Below are 20688 nucleotides of genomic sequence, written 5' to 3'. Positions count from 1 at the left end.
GGCAGATATCAGATCTGCAGTGTGGATGCATCGAAAAAACGCGTAGTTTGCGTCAGGTCGTCACCGTTCACAGCTTCCTCTGGAGTGTTGTTTCGTCGGGCCAGAACTTCCTGCGTGCCGGCTCTAGTAATGGGCAGGTATTTAGAATGTGCTCTGGGGTTTGTTCTCAGTTGCTGCACTCGCAGTTGGCCGTTTCTCGGATTCCTAGTCGCTTCAGGTGTTTGTTAAGCCTGCATTGTCCTGTCCGAAGCCGGTATATTGTCACCTGGCTCCTCCGGTCTAGCTTGTGGATGCTATCCTGTGCTGTTCTGTAACCGCCAGTCTGCCAGCTCCCGCTCGCCTTGTAGCTGGCCTTTAGGAGGGTCTTGGACTCCGCTTATGAGATCCTGGGTTGAAACTGCGGGAGCATGCTGCTAGTAGTAGGCTGTCAAACAGTGTTTTGGCTTTCCTGCTCTGGAGAGCTTTGAGGGCTGACAGTGAGTCGGTCATTAGGACGATGTTGTCTCCACACTTGGCACAGTTCCTAGCAAGGTAGTCAGCAGCGGTGGTGAGTGCCTGTAGTTCAGCTCTGTAGTTGGAACAAAGTTTGCCGGCGGAGACTGCGACGCAGTGCGATTCTCTGTCAGGGTGTTTGACAAAAACTCCGCTTCCTCCATTCCTGACAGCATTCTGTGATGATCCGTCAGTGTAGACATGGGTCCATGCGCGGTTGGGGTACTGAACATCGATAATCTCGAGAGTTAGAGCCTTCATGACTTCAATTGGTTGGCTTCCTTTGAGACTATCCCTGGAATTGTTGTTCTGAACTCTGGTAGTCTTCTCTCAGGGGTCCACTTTGTTACCTTGAGATCCTCACTCATCTCCTGGTCCTTTCCAAGTATGTACTCATGGTGACTTTGAAGGTACATGGTGATATGGTGAAAGCTCTTGCGGTTCAGCCTGGTCAGTGGTTCTTTCTGGAGTTGTTGGTGTAGAGGATGGGAGGGAAGTCGCTTGATATTCTCAGCCTAGGTGATGGTCTTTAGCTCTCGTCTCGTCTTTAGAGGCTGAATGTTGGCTGTTTTCTCCATGTCATCTATGGGTGTGCTCCTCAAGGTTCCAAAGATGATTATCAGGCGCATGTTCTGTACCTTGCCTAGTTTGGCTTTGGTTGTTTGGAGGCCGTCATCCGAGTGCCGGATGCATATTCCATTACTGGTCAAATGGCTCCAGTGTAGACCTGCTTCAGGATCTTCATGGCTGCTCCCCAGGACGTCCCTGCAAGCTTTTTCATCAGAGCTATTTTCTTGATGGTTCTTTCTTGGACAGACTGGATGTGTGCATTCCCGGTTAGTCGTTTGTCCAGTTTGCCACCTAGGAAGACCGTTGGTTCAACCTCTGGTATCGGCTGATTTCCAAAGTGGCGATCGGTGGTTTCCTTCTTTGTGGAGAGTGAGAAGAGCATTGTTGACGTCTTTGCAATGTTGACATCCACAAACCACTTTTCGGCCCATTCTTCCACCTGGTTGGCGATTGCTTGGCCTCTCTTTCTGGCTGCAGGTAAATTTGTACAGACAACCCAGGCTGCTAAGTCATCTGGATGGAGCCTGTTCTTGACATGTTGTTCAAACGCTGCAGTTATCCCGTTGATGTAGACCAGGAAGAGAGTTGGGGATAATACGCCTCCTTGTGGTACTCCTTCTCTAAGCCTCACACGGTTGCTAGGGGGCCATCAATGTTGGCTAATCGGCTGAACAGGAAGTTTCGCACCCATGTGTACATCTTTTCACGGAGCCCGGAAGTTTGAACAGTAACCCTTCTTTCCATACCATGTAGAAGGCCTTCGACAGGTCAAAGAAGACAGCCAAGACATGCCTCTTTTCCTGGAAAGCGTTATTCTTGGGCAAGGTAGGCTAGCTGGTCCTCAGTGCTGCGATGCTGTCTGTAACCGGGCTGTGATGGGGTAAGGAGTGACTTGTCCTAAAGGTGCCAGATGAGCCTACTGTTGACGATCCTCTGTAGCTTTTGGGGTTTTTCGTGTTTTTTTCCTTCCTTTGAAATAGAGGTGATGAGTGCTTCCTTCCACGTTGTTGGGACTCGTCCTCGTTTCCATCATTGGTTGAAGATCTCAAGAAGGACAGCCTTAGCTTTGGGCCCAAGGTTCTTCAGCATCTCGTTGGTAATGCCGTCGGTACCGGGGGCTTTCTTGTTCTGCAATTTTCTCAGGGCATCCTCTAGTTCCTGTAGTGTGATATGATCGGTCATGTACTTCGGTGGGTTGATCTGTGCCTTTTTCATGTTGTCAGTCATATCTCTCACCTATTTTGCTCTTGTTCTGGTGACCTTGCTTTCACTCTCCTGCTGGTAGCTACTGGTCAGGTTGGCGGCTTGTTTCCCTGTGAGAAGTCCCTTCCCTGATTGCAAAGTGACTTTACTCCTTCCTGTGTTGTCATCGTTCAGAGTCTTCGTAAGTTGCTAGAGCTATGCAGTATCCTTTTCAAGGCTGAATGAAGCAGTCTTCTCGTTCCAGCTGTTGCGTGCTTGTTGCAGCTTCTCACGGTCGAACTACGCTTTGACCTTGTTGTGTCTGGCCACGTTTTCATCTGTTGGATGGCTCTCCTAGTCCTCCCTGGTTTCACACAACTTGTGGTGTAGGTTGTCAAGGGTTGCATTCCAGTATGGCTTGCAGTCGCACCTTCTTACCCGTGGGATTGACTTCTTGGCAGCCGCAAGAATGGAAGATGTGAACATGGAAGCATTCTTGTCAACATTCCGCTTGAAGAGTTGGAGTTCTTGGCTGCATTGGTCTCTGAGGGTGCCAGAGAGTCTCCAATCAGCTTTCTTGAAGTTCCAGCTTGGTGACAACTTGGCATCATCTACTTGTCCTTGTCTGCCAATGTGTAGGATGATGGGTTTGTGGTCACTGCCTCCCAGCTGTTGAAAGACTTCTCGCTGGGTTATCCTCTGGATCTTGTCCGTGGCGATGGCAAGGTCAGGTCTGCTGGTTTTCCTCCAAGCCCAAGTAGTAGCTGGGGTCGTCAACTGGTTTGTTGATCATCCATATTGCTCAACCTCTTCATCTTTGGAGTTTAGCTCCGTGTATCCCCAACTCGGAGAGTGACTGTTCAAGTCCCCTACCGTGAGCCACTCTTCTGTGTCTGGTGAAATGTCCTCTAGTTGTACTTTGCCGGTTGGAAGGTAGAGATTGCAGACAGTGTGGTTCCCTGTTGGGAAGGCAAGCCTCACAGTGATGTGCTCTGTTCCTGCTGAGTCCCCCTGTTCGTTTCGGCCAACGCGATGGTGTTCTTGACCAGAGTTAGAACTCCCCCTTTTGCTCGATTTTCTCTGTCGTGGCGGTGGCATTCATAGCCTCGAATAGAGAAGTGGTGGGCACTTTTAAGATGCGCCTCCTGGATGCAGCAGGCACCTACTTCGTGTACTTTGAGGAAGTTTTGGAGGTTGGTCTTCTTTCTTCTAACTCCTTCTGTATTCCAATGCATTATCCGGATTTTGTGATCAGTATCACTTCTCTGACCTCCCCTAATCACATCGGGATGTACAGAGCCGCCAGTCGCTTGGGTTGGGCCCCTTCGAGGCAGAGGGCCCGGTACCATCGATACCTGGCTGTCTCCCATATTGACGACACCACATCGCTCTAGTGATATCTAGTACATGATCATTTCCGTTTATGCGTGGATGCCCGATTTGGCACGCCATCAAGGCTGGCATCCATCAGCTTCGGTGCTGGCTTTCTTCTTTGGAGTGCCCGTCTCCTAGACTGGCCGCACTGGGCTGACGCGTCCGGTCTACTCGGGTTTTATGTCTGAGTTTTCCTTCCTGAGTTTTGCCTTGCCGTCCGGGGCTTATCGAGCGGCATCTACCCGGGTTTTTGATCAGAGTTTTCTATCTCCTAGATGAATTGCCTTTGCCTGGCTGATGAGCTCCACCTACCCAGAGCTTTCTGGTTTTGAGGCGCCAGGACTCACCTTTCGCACCACCACTGTTGGTGAGAACACCCCCGCCACGGGAAGGCCAGGGTTGGAACTTGGCTGCCAGAGGCTTTGTCTTCGCTTGCCATTGGAGCATTTTAGAGACAAGGAGAGCTCTTCCATCTTGTTACGCCGGCATTAACAGTCCTTTTGGGGGGTGCACTACTATTTGACTGGTACCGATTTTTTTTACTTTGGAGAAGTAAGACAACTGCCTAGATTTCAGGCTGGTTGTGGAGTTCAAACCAGCGGTCTCTTAACTGCCAGGAGAGAGTCCTGTCACCTTTAAGAGTTGCCCCCAATAAAAGGGCCAGCTAGCTTTCTCAAATGACTTGACTGAAAAGTTTATCGTTTTATTCCAGGGATATGGGTTCGAATTTCCAAGTGGAACATTCGTATGAGAGTGTCTTCCCTGACGAGGCGATAACCTGGCACCACTTCCATCTTCATCATCGTGACATCATCAAGTCGAAACTGCGAACCACCAACGGCGCTCTAAACTTCATCGAGTCCGAAACTAACTCGTTTGTCGTAGATTTAACACCACCTAATTTGATCTATTTGAATGATGGCCCGACTGCGGAGGTCGATATTGATTATTCAAGCAATGACAATATGGCCGCCAATTGGGATTTCCATGATGAGGAATCTGGTGTAAAAGAGTACGACCTCGCCCTCTATGAGATGTACCAAGGAACTAAGAGACCGAAGAAGCCAGGTAGGCCCAAAAAATCTAAGTTGGTCTAAATAGCAGAAGTTGGCTGAAATTTCACATTATTTGAGTGGAAAATACGTGAGTAGTTGTCAAATATAACAAGCGTCAAGCGGACCAGCTGGCGGCCATCTTGGATTTGGATCTTGGTTTCCTCTATTCAGAAATTTGAAAATCAAAAAAGCGAGGTGAAAATTTGGTTGTTTACAATAGTTTCTTTGTTCATTTTCAGAAACTGTCGGACAATACATCAAGAAGGCTAAAACGATGAAGACAATTCAAGAGAACAGTCTTGGTCTCATCAATGGTGCAGCATACTTTACGGAGAATATGGCAACGAATCAGGCGGAGCTATCTACTGTTTACAAGACAAACAGTTTCAAAGTGGATAAAACTGGCCCCATGGTAGGTTTCCGTCGTCTTCAGTATACATCTCTTCCATCTCTCTCAAGTCAACTCCGGTACTTTGAACAACCGGGCCATGGACATAGTTCCTCAAATACCACAATATGATAAGGATGCTTGATGTAGATGTTAAGTGTTTTACATATTCAATATCACGACTGACATTGCCTTTGGCTTGCAATTAATCGCTACCTTGAAGTAGTTACGTAGTGAAAGATGGTTCCAAAAATTATCTAGCTCTACTTCATCCCCCCCCCCCCGACTGAAAATCATCATTGATATTTTATATCACGAAAATTGCAGGGTTACAATATTGGATTTTGTATCTTCCAGATGCAATTTGTGCATGTTGGCGTTTTCTCCGGCTTCACTGAGGAGGTTGTTGATGAGCATTGCTGGCAGGCGAGGACAGATTCCATCATTGGAAGCTGGAAGGCTATTGATGGGCAGTCAGGAATTGAAAAGTACATGGTGGCTGTAGGCACATCTCCAGGTTAGTATTGGTTAACAATCTGATAATAATAATGATGATGATGCCGATTTTATTTTGCGCTTACCCTACGTTCGTTTCTCAAAGTCCCTTTGACAACTAATGAGTTTCATCATAAAACGGGATAGGTGTCATATCCAATATTTTGGAAATAACCATACCTTACCCTTGGCCTGACCTTTCTGGTGCTAGCTCAAATCATTTGGGAGTATGTCTGGCTGCCCATATCGGCTCTAAAGGATTAACTTTGATATAAACCATCTGCCAGTTTGGTACCCAGGGAGACAAAAATGAACCAGTGCTGATTTATGCGAGAGTCAAACTTCAAACCTCCTGGTTGTAAGCCCCTTACTCTAACCACTTTGTCCCCCTCCCCCTCCATCCACAATCTCAAGAATTAGGATCTAAACAATGATGAATGCCAGAGAAGCATTGGGGTTAAGTGCCTGGCCCAAAGAGATATCATTGGTTTGAGAGTCGAACCTACAACTTCCTGGTTTGCTAGAAACACCTCGCTCTAACCACAATCTACGTTTGAAGAATTAAGTTCTAAACCGTGATGAGCGCCAGATCTGATAGGCATACATATATTTCTGAGGTAGCCATGCCTATGTGTTGTATTATGTACTCTATGTCGTCTTGTTAAGATAAAACGTGCAAGTAGAAGGCTTGGGTCAGATCGCTTTTGGATTAATCAAACAAGAAATCAATGAGAAAGAAATCTCCAACTTATTTCAGGTAGTACCGATGTGTCCGACTTTGTCAACATGAAAAACCTGGACCAGGGGATTATCGGTGATCTTGTGCTGCCCCTGACTGACCGGTCACAAAACCCAAAAGTCCCTCTCTACTACCTGACCGTCAAGGCGATGAATGGGGCAGGCCTGTGGTCGAGCCCCTTGTCGAGCGAGCATGGTCTTATAGTCGTGGATGAGGACAAAGTTGGTAAGTATTATTTCTTCTTTTGTGTATGAGTGGGAATAAAATGAGGTGAGGTACTGTTGTTGGTTGTTAACTGCAATACCTTGGCGAATTTCACTGATTTCGCCCCAAATTAATGACTCAATTTATGAGCGCTGCTTCAGGAAATACTGAATATATTGATAAAAAATTACCTGAAAATCTGCTCAAAAAGTTTTGTCATCAGGCGATGAACAATGCTCCAATTCATTCTTCCTATTTGTTCCCCTACTGGTCTAGCAGTTCAAGTGAGCGCCTTCTACTTGCTCCTCGAAACCCCTGATTGATTTCTGTGGAGATCAGGTGATGATATGGTATTTCAAAAGAACATGGAAAAGCACTATGATATAAGAACTAAATATTATTATCATTATCATCGTTCTAATATTGTTCTCCTTAGGTCTCGCAATTGACGGACCAGAAGGTACAGAAAACCCCTACAGTTCTATGGGCATCGACATGTCCTACACGAAGGAGACAAGCACTGTCACGATACAGTTTGAGGGCTTTGAAAGCCAGCTCCATGGCCTGAAGAGGTTTGAGTGGGCCATCGGTAGGACACCCCACCATGAGGACGTGCAGCCGTTCATTGAGGCCGGCATCGTCCTGAGGAATGACCCCACCACCCAAGCGAATATCGACGGAGACGGTGAGTGTAACAAGCAGAGTTGTACTGTTTTAACTTAAAGTGTTGAAGATTTATGAGTGCTTTATTTTCGGGGATTTCACTCGGCCAGGCCTATGGGAAATTGGGCGAATGCGTGGATGTGATACTGTAGACCAGAACAAAATTGTGTGCAGGATATTTTCGCGAGTAGCTCATGCTCATGAAAATATTCTGCCGCTAAAATCTCTAGCTTTTCAAGAAGAATTCCATGTCATTGTTGCCATTTACCACAGCGGCATGCATCCATGATCAGCTAGGTTTTAATGTTATTGGAAAAAAGTATTTTTAACCTGCGAAAATATTCTACCACGAATATGTCCATTGCTCGACATTCGCACATTTTTTATGCCGTGAAATTTTTCTGTTCTACAGTAAGCACATTACCATTTAAACATACTGCCTGCAGTAAGATAAAGTGATACAAATACAGCTCCAGTACAATTGTAGCCCTTACATTGTACGAAGTTCCTGGCATTACACATTGCCAAGAGGCTGTAATTGTAGCGGGGATATAGTTGTACCGCCTTATCTTATGTCATTCTATCTTTGCCAGGTCTTGTTGGCGCTGGCAAGGCCACCGTCAGTGTCGACCTGGAGGTTGACGTGTGGTACTACGCCTCCGTTCGTGGCATCACCTACGGCGATAACATCCTGGAATGCGTGACAGATGGTTTCGTCATTGACAGGACTGCTCCAAGCATCACCCTAGAAAGGTAATTTGTTATTTCTTAACTTATAAAAGCTTGACTATTGCCAAAGATGTTGATGTTGGCGTAATTTTCTTTGTGGGGTCATAATGGTGCAGAGAGCCTCAAACAATTGAATATCTTCAAGAGGATTTTAGTCTATTTAGTCTTAGTAGTCTATTTCTTCACACTAATTTTGTCACATCGTCTGTTTCGTGTATCTGTCATAGATGACTTGCTGGCTCCAATGAAGGCACCTTTCACTGTCATTTGTCCTAGTTCACCCAAGTTATGGGGACTGTAGCAGTAGTTAAGTGGTCAAATTTGCGCTCTCCCAGTGACTGATATGTGGTAGGTCTTGTATGTACTGCGAGTAAAAAAGGCACATATCAGATCTTGTCCAGTTGGCTCCTGCATATAATGTTGTGACACATTTGAAACAGCTTGTAGGCAAAATGCCATTTTTTATTCTTGATCACAGCGTTGGCATGCAAGACGGTACAGCTGAACTTGGTGAAGACGGTGTCGTTTACGAGATGTCTGTCGACTCTTACACCGCGGAGTGGCACTACACGGAACAAACCAGTTACATCACCGCGGCCTCATACTCTGTCGGCACCCACCCTGAAGGTGACGACATCAGCGGCGTACAGAACATCGCACAGATTAAGCCGGCGTACTTTGATAACATCCCAAATGCTCTGTTTAAACCCGTTGCTGATGGACGCCCAAATGTTCTGACTGTCCATGCTGTTAACTTTGTCGGACTTGCATCCAAAGTCATTTCTGCTACTATCACGATTGACACGACACCGCCTACTGAAGGCACGGTCGTCTGCCCCAGACAGATCAGTGTAAGTACAGATTGTAGTGCAATGAGAGTTGACTTTGAAGTAAAGAATTTGATTTTCGAATTTCCTCACTGACCTCATTTCTCAAATATAAACCTTCTAGACTGGTCTCAGAAGAGCAAAACTTATTTTCAGTCAAAGTTTCATCGTTGAATCCGTCGTTCGAAGTCATAGACTACTATTTAAAGAACTTTGCGGTGAATTTGCCTCAAATCCAAGATGGCTGCCAAAGTTAAAAAATGGCCACTGAATAATCTTGATTTGACTCTCCCTTCCTTTTAGGCTGTAACTGAGGTGCAATGCACATGGTATGGTTTCTTTGAGGCCCAGAGTGAGATTGTCAAGTACAGGTTTGCCATTGGCAGCCAGGAAGGATTCGAGGACATTTATTCATACGCTGATGTGGACCCAAGCATGGATCGACACATGGCCACAAGTTTGTTCTTTTCTTCGTCCTCTTACTGATGAAATTTGTGTTTAAATTATCTGATTTGTGGAGATTTTCATCAATCATGTAAATTGCTTTTTTGGTGACTGAAAATGACCTCTTTATTTTTTATCAAGGCTCTCGGAGTCTCAAAAAACCATTTATTAGTCCCAGAATACTTTTACAACTCTTGATATTACCGTAAGCCTTATTTCTGCCTAGCGATACACCTAGAAATTTTTTCCGAATTTTTTACCTGTGAAGAAAAAACTTCAGGAAGCGTTTAGGAGCTTTTAGAAAAATTTCAGCAGCACTCTGTGATAATTAGGAGTTATTGCAGTTGCCAGTACGAGGATTGCTACGACCTGCCAACATATTAAGCTAATCAATTACTGGTTTAACCTCCAGACAGGATATCATTTTTCGCAAGGTTGCAGCAGTGAAAATCATCTTCATCTCTCTCCAGATTTCCTGGCGCCGTTTGAGCACAAAAAGAAATACTACGTCACAGTAGAAGCCGAGAACAGCGTAGGTTTGAAGGTCTGGGCCTACTCCAAGTCCATCGCTATCGACAACACACCACCCAAGTATGGCGTTATCGTCGAGACGGCTGGAATCTCTCAGCTTGATTGGAAACGCGGCATGTATGGAGATGAGCAGTCGTTCACTTGTGAAACAGAGGCAGGTCAGTTGTACAATAAATCCTTCTTGAAAGCAGGTTTCTTGTCATATTTAGAGGGATAGTGCATTATTAAGAGCCAAATGTGTACCACACCAATCGCAATCATGCGATCATGTTTGATCCCCACTGTCGGCATGAGACTGTAGGCAGGTCTCTTTGTCTCACTTGCCTCTCTGGACCTAGGTGTATAAATGGGTAGCGGTCAGAAATGCTCAGATTGTAGCGCTGCTTGGCTGAGCTGCACATCTGAGGTCTACTGAAAGGTTTTAGGACAGACCAGGGTTAAAGTGTAAAGTCGGATGATAACCTATATCGTAGTCGATATCAGACTATAAACCAAAAACTTTAACTTTTTTTAACGAGTCATTTCCAAAGAGAGGGCTACATACCCTTCACAATATCACTTTTCACCCTCACGTCGTGTTTTCAAGCCGAAGTCAGTCAACTTGTGAAGATTGAATCATGGCAAGTGACAACGTAAACTTTGTATAATACTTGAGGCCCCTGATAGGTGGTTTTAGGATTTGCTCTGCTTGTTCTTGGCATTCCTGCCGCTGCATCAAGAATGCTAAAAAATGGTTCAAATCCCATCCAGCCGTAAATGGATTATGACTGTCCGGGTTGATTAATTGAGAACTACACCTGTTATTGTTGTTATCTTTCAGATTGCATGGAGATCGATGCCATCTGCCAGGAGTCCTTGGCGCAAGTCGCCGCTGCGTGGACACCGTTCACCGATGACGAGACCGGTCTTTCGCGTTACCAGCTTGCTGTCGGCACAAGCCCTGGGGGCGCCAACATCAAGCAGTTCTTCGACATCCCTGTCTCGTCCACTCATTACGTGATTACTGATCTCGACTTGAATGGAGTCAGACAGGTAAATATTTTGTCTCCCTTCCCCCTCTTTAATTGAACTGTTAAGTATCAGCTACTTCGACGGCATATCCCTCCGGTTCCTCACTGTTGGGTTTTGAGACAATGATGATTTCTTTGGTGAATCCTGATAGTGGCCAACACAGCTCTGCAGCCTACTTGCACTTTGCAGATCGTTGTAATCATCATGAGCTGCGATGGCTGAGGATTTTTCAATGTCAAAATCTCAAATGATATCTGTCTGACCAATTTTGGTCAAGGCCTGCTGAGCACCTATCTGTCATTCAGTTAGGTGATTCCTTATGACAGCAAACTACTCTGCCTACTCTGCAGCTTTGTATGTCCTGTTTCTTTGCAAATCTTTGTGACCATGAATGGTGCAGAATTGTTCAGCATCACTTTCTACCTGACCTACTTTGGTCAAACCCTGCAGCCTCTCAAACCTGTGAAGCAGCAATATCTTCGGTAATTCCTTGTAACAGCCAATTGCTCAGCAGCTCATGTTCCTTTGCAGATCTTTGTGACCATCAAGGGCTACAATGGTGCTGGCTTGTTTAGTATCACCATCTCTAACGGTATCTACCTGACCTACCTTGGCCAAGGCCTGCAGCCACTTAAACCTGTTGAGGTTTGGGACAACAACGATCCATTCGGTGACAAGTAAGTTTCAAAGATTTTCGAGGTTGTTTATTTTCTGTGTGAAATCATCAAAAAAGAGTGCCTTTTTTTCCTAAAATTGAGTATAGTCTGCCTTGACCACAAGGAAGAGAGCAAATGGAGGGCAGGCCGACCTCTAGCCGTGTTCGTCAAGCTGGTGCCGAAATCAGCCCCTCGTGTGCTGGTGCAATGTAACTATCACCAGTCGATGTGTAAGTAGCCAAGTGGTTAACACCGCTGCTACCACGCAATAGGGCGCGGGTTTGATCACGTTGAGAACCCAGAATTAAGTGAAAAACTCGAGTAGCTTGCGTGGTCTCCCATCGAAGACCGAGTCAGGAGGGAAACCAAATTGCCACCTTCCCAAAGTTGCACGTAAAAACCGCACATCTTCTCTTGGAGGAGTATACTTGCTGAAGAAGAACAGCTCCAAGTGCATAATAGCGAACGGTGAAGGAGAAGAAGGTTGTTGATGCGAATGCCCTCTTCCCACTTGATGTCACATTCCTTCAGCCTTTGAAGTGATGAGTATACTGCATGTTTCTGCATGCACAGATATCCTATATTTGCCACAGTCTCTCTGAACTCATCCTCTTAATAATCTTCAGGGATTTCCAGTCGGACTCTGAGCAACTGAGTGCCCGATGGGATTTCACTGGAGACCCGTGCCCCATCATCAAGTACTACTGGGCAATCTACCGGATTGACAATATTGAGCTTCAGCCATGGACTGACACCCAAGGTACGATAAATTATTTAAGGGTTCAAGAAATGGTACCATTGAAGAGCACGGATCAAGACATGTTTAATGAATGTGAGATACATGTAGATACATGTAGAAGAGACGCCCTGCAGACTTTTTTTATACTTGATGTGACCTACTTGGCACCTGCCAATAGCTTCCCTTCAACTATTTAGGGCAATTTCAGTGTTAATGGCAGATATGGGTGGAGAAGTTCTGTGGTCAAACAGTCTGCTGATAATCATTATAATGGCTTATACACTGTGTTCAAATGATGATATTTTTTTGGCCGGGTCTATTTGGCAAGCCGCTCGCCGAACAGGCATCTTTTTTTGTCCTGTTTGGAGAGCCGCTTGCCAAACAGCACTAAAGCCGGGCTTGCCAAACAGGGCAAAATACTACCCTCTTTGGCGAGCCGGAGAGGTTACAACATGTTGGCCAATCAGAGAGCAGTGACGTCATATTCGAATTTATATGCGCATATTTAACAATGGCGACTTCCCGCTCTCGATTCAATTTCTGTTACTAAACTCGGGTTTTGGTCAATAATCCATGAAGAAGCATGTACATGTACATGACTGTATGGATTTACAAAAAAAGTCATAAACGTGATTTAACTGATAAGCATGTTAAATGCATTAGTGTGCATTTCTAAAGGCGTTTCACTGTAACTCCAGTGTTGCTGACCGTGTTGCCTTGAATGATAATGAGCTCCTGGATGGTTGAATATGCATGAGTTCGGCTCTCCATCTGGGGCAGAAAAAAGGCGCTGTTTGGTGAGCCGGGCTTGCCAAATAGTCACTTCCATTTTTTTATGAATTAATCAAATGCATTTTCTGCACAGTCAAGGTTTCATTTTGTTCACGTTATCGTTTTTAACAGTGAACACGTTTGCTCTGAATGATGAGATGAACATGGGGTCCGGTCAGACTTTCTTTGTCCGGGTCAAAGGCATCAACGCCATCGGCATGGAGTTCAATCTCAGGTCAGACGGCATCACGATCCAAAAAGATCCGCTCATCCCGGGACGTGTCAACGATGGAAACGTTTTCGGATATGATCTTCTGTACTTGCCGGAGACCACGAGTGTCAAGGCCAACTGGGATGGCTTTGGTGTGCAGACCGTAGAGACTGCGAGAGCCGAGACATTATCTGGTAGGTAATTTTGGGGCCTCGTAGGGATTTTAACTGAACCTGCTTTTAAAAATGTTGAACACTTTTGATTATTAAAAGGTGAACTGTCAGCCCGAATGCTCTGAAATACTGATCACGGATTAGTCATTATATGGGCAATGGTCTGGTTAAGCTGAAAATGTTGCATATTGTGTTTCGCGTTGAAACAATTCAAGTGTAAACATTGTGTGTGAACGAAACCCGCCTTTAAGATTTCATCTCAATGTAAGCTTTACCTGATAAACGACGAATCTTTTTTCAGGCAATGCCGGCATAATCGAAGAACAAAAGGAAGAAGGCAATCGTAACCAGGAAGTAGAATACTACGAGATTGCCATCGGAAGCGATCGTCGTTATCCGAAAACTCGCGACAACATCCTCCCGTTCACCAACGTCGGAAAGAATAAGACAGTCACCATCTTCGACTTGGATTTGATCCCTCGTACTGCACTGTATTACATCACGATTCGTGCCCACAGTGCCTCATTGGCTGAAGTCGAGGTTACTTCCAATGGTTTTTATTGCGGTTTCGATAACGGCGTCGAAGCGGGCAAGATTGATCTTCAGGATTTTTGGCAGCATGACGATTACGTGAAGCTGCAGTGGAGCGGTTTCAAGTCGGAAGTTGAACTTCTTTTCTATAACATTGGCATTTCAAACTCGACGGATCCAAGTAGCTATTCCTGCAAGCACTTGGTAAGATGAAACCCATCTCAGTTACATATTGCATAATGCTGATGATCTAACAAATATTCAGGCTGATCATGCTCTCAAATTACTCTTTAATTTATCTTGCTGTGGTGAGCAATCCAGACTTTGGCTAGCAATTCTGTCGTCTGCCATGTAGGAGAAGTGCATACACACCACAGGTTACTCTAGATTGTCACTTTGGTAGAGCCCCTTGTCTTGCACAGGCACCAGGTGGGTTTCACTGCATCTAACTTAACTTTAAGGATGTGGCAGTTGAGAAGTGACCTTCGACCTTCGACCTGTTTCCTGTTCTTTCCTTGAGTAACGTGGGCAGCAACCAACCTGCAGATGTCTTCAGCGTGGCACACAGACGTACTAAGCATGTCTTTGTTAACATTTACCTTTTCTTGTGTTCCAGACTTCGAAAGTCATCACATCTGCTGAGCTAGCCAGCCTGTTCCCCATTCTGTACCTCAGTAACGTAGGCAAGAACCAACTTGCAGAGGTGTTCAATATGACCATGGAGCACACGCAGACATACTACGCGTATGTGATTGCCACGGATGGGACTGGCGAGTGTAACATGACGAGCAAGCACTTCACCGTTGATGTGACTGACCCAGTTGAGGGCGCCATGAAGACCGGCCCCTACTGGGACATGGTATGTTTCTCGGTTGCTACAGTTCTGAACTGAGATTCTAAATTGCAAGAGGCAGGCCTTTTACCAACCTTTCAACGCCACCTTTCAACGCCACCTAACCTGGCATGTTTAAAGGGAGACTATATAGCCAGGGTCAGAGGAGCCCAGATTAAGTTACATGAAGTTGCTAATCGGTGTCGCTCCACGTTCATTGCACATTGGCACTATTCGCTCACTGTACATTTATTATTTTTATCACTGATTCAAACTTCCCTAATTGCACCGAGTTAGCTGGAGATAACCACTTGGACCCCCTACATGTAGCTCTTGCCTTGAGTTGACCTTTAAGCAGAGCTATTCTGATTCTGATACTTCCATCGTCCTCGATAAATTTTCATTGTGGGCTGACCACGACAATTTCAGCCGGAAGAAGAAGTCAGTAGTTTTGTGGGGTTATTGGTCTGGTATCAACTTGCATATAAGTGATTTTTGGGCTGTTATTAATTATTTGGACCCCCATAACTACATGAATAAGTAAGAGCATCCTGCCAAAAACCTTTTAGATAATCATCATGTCAGGCGTTTTAATCATTTCTGTGATTTTGCCATTTCACCTCTAATTTCCAGGTAGTCACCTACGCCCCGTCGTCGCTCGAGTTAGAGTTCAGTTGGGAGGGTTACAGCGACGCAGACTCCGATCTCAGAGAGTTTCAGGTGGCGCTACTGTATGTACCGACATGCGAGATGGCCGACGAGGCCAACATCACCACCCTTGTTGATTGGATCACCATCCCGGGGAATTATACGACTTACAAGTTTGTTGAGTTGGATCTACAGGTCAGGAACGTTTCGATATTGTATACCGCCAATTTTTTTACTGTATTTCCATTTTATTTTTGTAATCAGCGAAAATTTCAGAAAATTTTTTCGCGATTTTATTTTTTGGGATGGCAAAAATCTTTCAGCTTTTCCAATCAAAAATATTTTTGTGGCATTTTTCATTTTTGCGATTTTAATGTCCAATCTCGCAACAACCCGTGAGAAGACTGATGGCAATGTCATCACGGCCTGGTCCTACCTGTGCGATAAGTTGAAACGCGAGAACTTGCTTAATCGGACGTGAACAACATCAGTCCTTAAGAAGCTATCGTGGACAATCTTCAGTAAATATGAATCCATTGAACAGATTGAAGTTCGTTGCCTTTAATTTTGAAACCGCTCGGATGACTGATAGCGTACACCAGTATTTTCATATGATCTTATACTATACTCATATATCCATGTCTTCATCCAACATCTTTCAGCCTGCTACACCATACTACATCCATCTGCGTACGATCAACAATGCCGACAGAATGATTCTGACAGTTTCCAACCCGATTCTGTTGGATAACTCCGTCCCAACAGTGGGTGAGGTCATCATTGGGACGAACTTCTTAGACTCGATGGTTTGGAACAAGGCTGAGGATGAAGTGTTTGGTGAGCCTTTTTAATATTTTAGCCAATCGTGTCCCGCATCATCAGGTGGCAAGGGCCCTTCTGACTCCCACTCTGCAATCAAAGGCTGTCAGACCTAAAGGGTCGAACATGTCCAATACGTCATGCGACCAACAACAACACTACTTTCCTGGCAACAAAAAGAGGTTGTCGATCACATATGTGATACAAATGTCAGTCAGTTTGATTAATGATCATTGTTTTGTTTCAGTCAACTTCCTCCACCTCCAGGTGCCGTTTGGCCCATCATGCCCAGACCAAGCAGCACCTCTCTTCGCTGAAGACTGGTACGTGATCGAGACATCTGGCCTTCTCAACCCCGGCAATGAACCTTGGAAGATCGAGTACAGGGAATCGGAAATCATCAGAGACACCGAGGATAATGATACGATCATTATAGCGATGGTACAGGACACAAAGAAACCGTTGATGTACTCTGGGGCCTACAGCCGCAACGCAGACATGGTCAATGGTGGCCATTACCAGGTACACGTCCTGTACTGATTTAGGGGTACACCATTCGTATTGGCTCAGGAAATAAAAGTGTAGTTATACTCAATGCCTCAGTGCAGTTATCATGCGTGCAAATTTGCTAAACTATGTTATTTGAGGTATTCGTAGTTGAAATCTTATATTCAGTACATCTTTACGCCGTTTGAAATTTTGATATGGAAATTTCAATTTTAAACGAATGGCGTGGCTTTACAAAGCAATCACTTTTCTCTGAGAATGTCAACTCCTCAATGCCCGAATGGTTAAGACTATATTATCCCCCTCAACATAGAGAAACAATCCCCAGCTTGCCGAGAATAATGTAGGTATCCCAACTTGCTGAGCTTGCCTGGGAAAGGAGGAAGTTTTTTTGATAATGTTTGAAAAACTGTGAACTCGCTACATTTTGCTGATTGTTGCTGCAAATACAAATCTAGCAAGGTAGACTTTGATAAATTTTTATCTCATAGACATAGGCTAAACTGCCCCGCAAACGAGTGATTTGAATCGTTTGTGATGAATATCACTTGTGTGCCATGGTCATTGTAGGTACCTGCGACAAGTGTCGATGATAGATGTAACCTGCAATCAATTTCAAACCCTGCGATTACACTCCAGGTTTTCCTCCTCAGATGAGTAATCTTTTTGTCGCACAGAGCAGCGATTATAATCACAGGTGACAGCACTTTAAATTGCTTGTTTGGACGACGTTTAGCTCTGTCTTTTATAAATGTTTTAGATTGATATCAAGGCTGCAGAGGGGGACCAGGTTGCAACGAGTATCGTATTCTGGGACGGTCCCGATGGTGTTCTCGGTGATGTGAACTACAAGGCGGAGAAAGACTGGACTGAAGGCAACTGCCTGTGCTGTGCTGAGGACCCTGTACCTGTGGTAAGGCCATACCAATTTGATTTTTAGGTTAACAGATGTCCAGCTGACCCCAAGTGTCGAGTTTGAATATGATTTAGTTACAGTTACAATATACATTTGTAAACAAGATGACATAAGCATGGCTCGTTTGATACGAGTTCAACCATTTAAATTATAAAACTCACGTTTTTTTTATTGGCTTTAGCCAAGGTACTACAAACCTATTGGGGAGGTGCATTGTTAGCGAACCAATCGTTGAACGTAGTTTTACTTGTGGTCAAGAGAGGATTTTCTAGGACGTTGATAAACATCCAAAGCTGTGAAATCTCCAATACTCAATTAATCTATTTAGACATGCACATGCGATTGTGTCGCTTACCTTGAGGACAAGCAGTTCATGGTTGAGGCCCAGCTCGCGGCGCAGCGCACCAACGAAACGACTGTCGAGCCCAGCACTGCGATCACGGAAGCGCCGAGCACCACGCCAGCGGTGACGTCTGCCCCGGTGCCTTGGTTTGTCGTCCAGGATAAGAAGCCCGGTCAGGTTGTCTACGATGCCTGGGAAGAGCAGCCTGCCTACACGTCTTGCGGCATGAGTCTCCATTCGAAAGGTGAGCGTCTCGGGTTTTTTTCACCTTTTTAGACGGTTGCTCTTGCATGTCAACTGAACTCTAGTTGTTCCTGAAAGTCGTGTCCACTTTTGACTTCAAAATTTTCTTTTTGATGAAATAAATACTCCAACCACGAACTATAGAACTTCCAAGTAAACTACGCCAAACTCGCAACTTACTCTCGCCTTGTTTCGCATACATCACTACTATAATGGACGTAGAGCTGAAATAGTTTGTCACACATCTCCTCCGTCAGCTCAGATCGGATGACCTCGAAACTTTTCCTGAAAGTCGTGGTTGATATGGAGATGGTCCTCGCCGGGTTAAATGGGTGAACTTTGCAGCGATCTCGGAGAAATAGCATTTTTTTGTTCTTTCTATATATTGGCATACTCATTAACATAAGGGGCCATTTCAGCAGGTCTGATTTGCATATGGGGCCATTAAATCGAAAGTGTGGGATTATACAAAAATAAGCCGGGAAAGTATTGGGGCCACTGTATGTTTAAAGCATTCATCCATCTCCGCAATTTTCCCCCTTTATTTTGGTCGTACTCTTTCACCTACGTTGTTAATCGCTCTTAATTTTTCGAAGTACCGTATGGGAATTCATCACGTGATACACGTTACATAAAAAACAAACCGCCTCACACGACCCAAGCACTGGGCGCAAAGTAGCGCACATCTCCCTATATGAATAACCGGGGCAAATATAAAATATTATATAAAATCCCGATTACCAATTCTTTACTGCAATAAAAACAGGCTAACCACTGCAGATTAACAAGCGAGTGAGTGTTCCGGAACGAGTGGAGTCCGTGCGGAGGGTGTCGAAAAAACCCTAGGCGAACTACTTCCACCGTCTGGTGCTGCCACCCACTATGCTCGCTGCACTTGTTGTACTAAGTTCGTAACTTCACGCCAATGCCTCTTCACCATTCGCGAAATAGTTCGTCAAAATGGAGTGGCGTTTGATTTTTCCGGTCACAACCCCTCAGACCAATCAACCCATATCACCCAGATTGTCCCAATCATCAAAATCAAGACAACATCACAACCCCCAGACATATCATTTCATTTCACCCAAATTGCCCCAACCCCACAGTAAGCCAACACCCTAAAACAACCCGCGCCAAGAGTATTATGCTAGTGTATGTAAAGTGTAATTTGCGTGAAACCTTCACTGCGTTATGCGAGCAATTTGTGTGTATTACTGCACACAGCTTTACTAGGCACCTTCGTGAAGCAAAGGGTATGTCAGTTTCGACCGGGACTGTACATAAGTTTACTGCATTAATGAGGCTCATCCGCAAACAATGGAGGGAAATGATACATCTCCAGTCATTTGTTTTGTTGAAGTAATGATATGATGAATAGTTGGAGGTTAAATAACAACAAGAATGTGTATTTTCTGTTTCGTTTAGGTGGGAAGCATTATGCGGTCGGATGGTGCCGGTCAGGCAACGACTCACGTGACCTCCAGTCCACCAGGAATGAGCTCCTGTTCGACCCGCGGGAGTGGCACACATACAAAGTGGAGTTCAACATAGACAATAATGATCCAAGCATGGTAAGAAAACTGTGAAAGAATTCAGGCAGCTCCTTGCCATCTAGTCAAATGATTACATAACCACTCTTCTTCTTTGCGTACGACAATATAGGGATAGTGACACTGCACCAAACCCAACCAGACCAGACCAGATCATGTCGCACAACATGTCATGAATGACGTAGGTCTCATTATGAGGTAAACATGAATATAGAACCAGACCAAATCACGTTGTTGGGCATTTACACGGTAGACCACTGTAGACTAATCCAGATCGATCTATGTCGAGTCTCATGACAAGAGTGTGGTTTGAACCAAGGACTTCATGACCGCTAGTCAGACCGCACAGGCCACTACAACCTGGCGGCTCCAAAATATTTTGTACTTGAAATACAACCAAGAGGGTGAAACGCAACAAAAAAACATCCCTAAGACCCTGTGTTACATTGCTTGAAAACAACAGTTGACACAATGTCGTCAACGCTAGGCATTGGCGTAACATTGGAGGGCAGTTGGGCATTCAAAAGGTACTCGACTCTCTGAGCCATTTACATGCATTAATCAAACGTCCTAATCCTCATTGAATGAATTAATCAATATGAAATATATGAAAAACAACGGGTTTTTTTGTGAACATCCAGTTTCTTGCCAAAATATATATCGTGTTCTTTCCCACTTTTCAGCCTCATTGGTGCTTCAACGTATTCACGGACGAATTCAACATCGTAGAGGTCTGCGGTATCGATGCGATGTCTACCGATACAAAGATGATTCTGCACGTCTGGAACGCCAACAACCACATTCCCGCCATGGCCGACGCGTTCTCCGCATTCAAAACCGAAGCGAGGTTCAAGGCTGTGCGTTTCCCTCCTTCGAGCGAGTTAGAGTGCCGCTATGGAACGCCCTTCAGGGGCGGCACTAATGCTATCATACGATATGAGGCTGCTGTTGGAACATCACCAGGACTCACAGATATCATGCCGTATTCTGAGGTGAGTATATTGGATAGATTGAGGCATATTTAGGAACCAACCATTAAGTTCGC

At 45.0% G+C, this 20688-nt stretch overlaps 1 protein-coding gene across 1 annotated transcript in view; it reads left to right on the top strand.

Annotated features, from left to right (window-relative positions):
• Positions 1-20688, top strand: part of LOC135499389 (uncharacterized) — a 47120-nt gene that overhangs the window by 14463 nt on the left and 11969 nt on the right. The window contains exons 21-42 of the mRNA XM_064790133.1: positions 4331-4686; positions 4913-5085; positions 5419-5578; positions 6314-6520; positions 6936-7184; positions 7756-7915; positions 8370-8742; positions 9022-9175; positions 9633-9851; positions 10514-10725; positions 11236-11381; positions 11987-12120; positions 13003-13275; positions 13556-13989; positions 14402-14644; positions 15251-15460; positions 15928-16102; positions 16332-16606; positions 17352-17504; positions 17836-18094; positions 19519-19664; positions 20327-20635. Of these exons, the coding sequence (XP_064646203.1) occupies positions 4331-4686; positions 4913-5085; positions 5419-5578; positions 6314-6520; positions 6936-7184; positions 7756-7915; positions 8370-8742; positions 9022-9175; positions 9633-9851; positions 10514-10725; positions 11236-11381; positions 11987-12120; positions 13003-13275; positions 13556-13989; positions 14402-14644; positions 15251-15460; positions 15928-16102; positions 16332-16606; positions 17352-17504; positions 17836-18094; positions 19519-19664; positions 20327-20635 (5020 nt within the window). The remainder of the gene's footprint in view (positions 1-4330; positions 4687-4912; positions 5086-5418; positions 5579-6313; positions 6521-6935; positions 7185-7755; positions 7916-8369; positions 8743-9021; positions 9176-9632; positions 9852-10513; positions 10726-11235; positions 11382-11986; positions 12121-13002; positions 13276-13555; positions 13990-14401; positions 14645-15250; positions 15461-15927; positions 16103-16331; positions 16607-17351; positions 17505-17835; positions 18095-19518; positions 19665-20326; positions 20636-20688) is intronic.

This window comes from Lineus longissimus, chromosome 15 (genome assembly GCF_910592395.1).
Source record: "Lineus longissimus chromosome 15, tnLinLong1.2, whole genome shotgun sequence".
Taxonomy (NCBI): domain Eukaryota; kingdom Metazoa; phylum Nemertea; class Pilidiophora; order Heteronemertea; family Lineidae; genus Lineus; species Lineus longissimus.
This window is presented reverse-complemented; position numbering and strand designations above follow the sequence as displayed.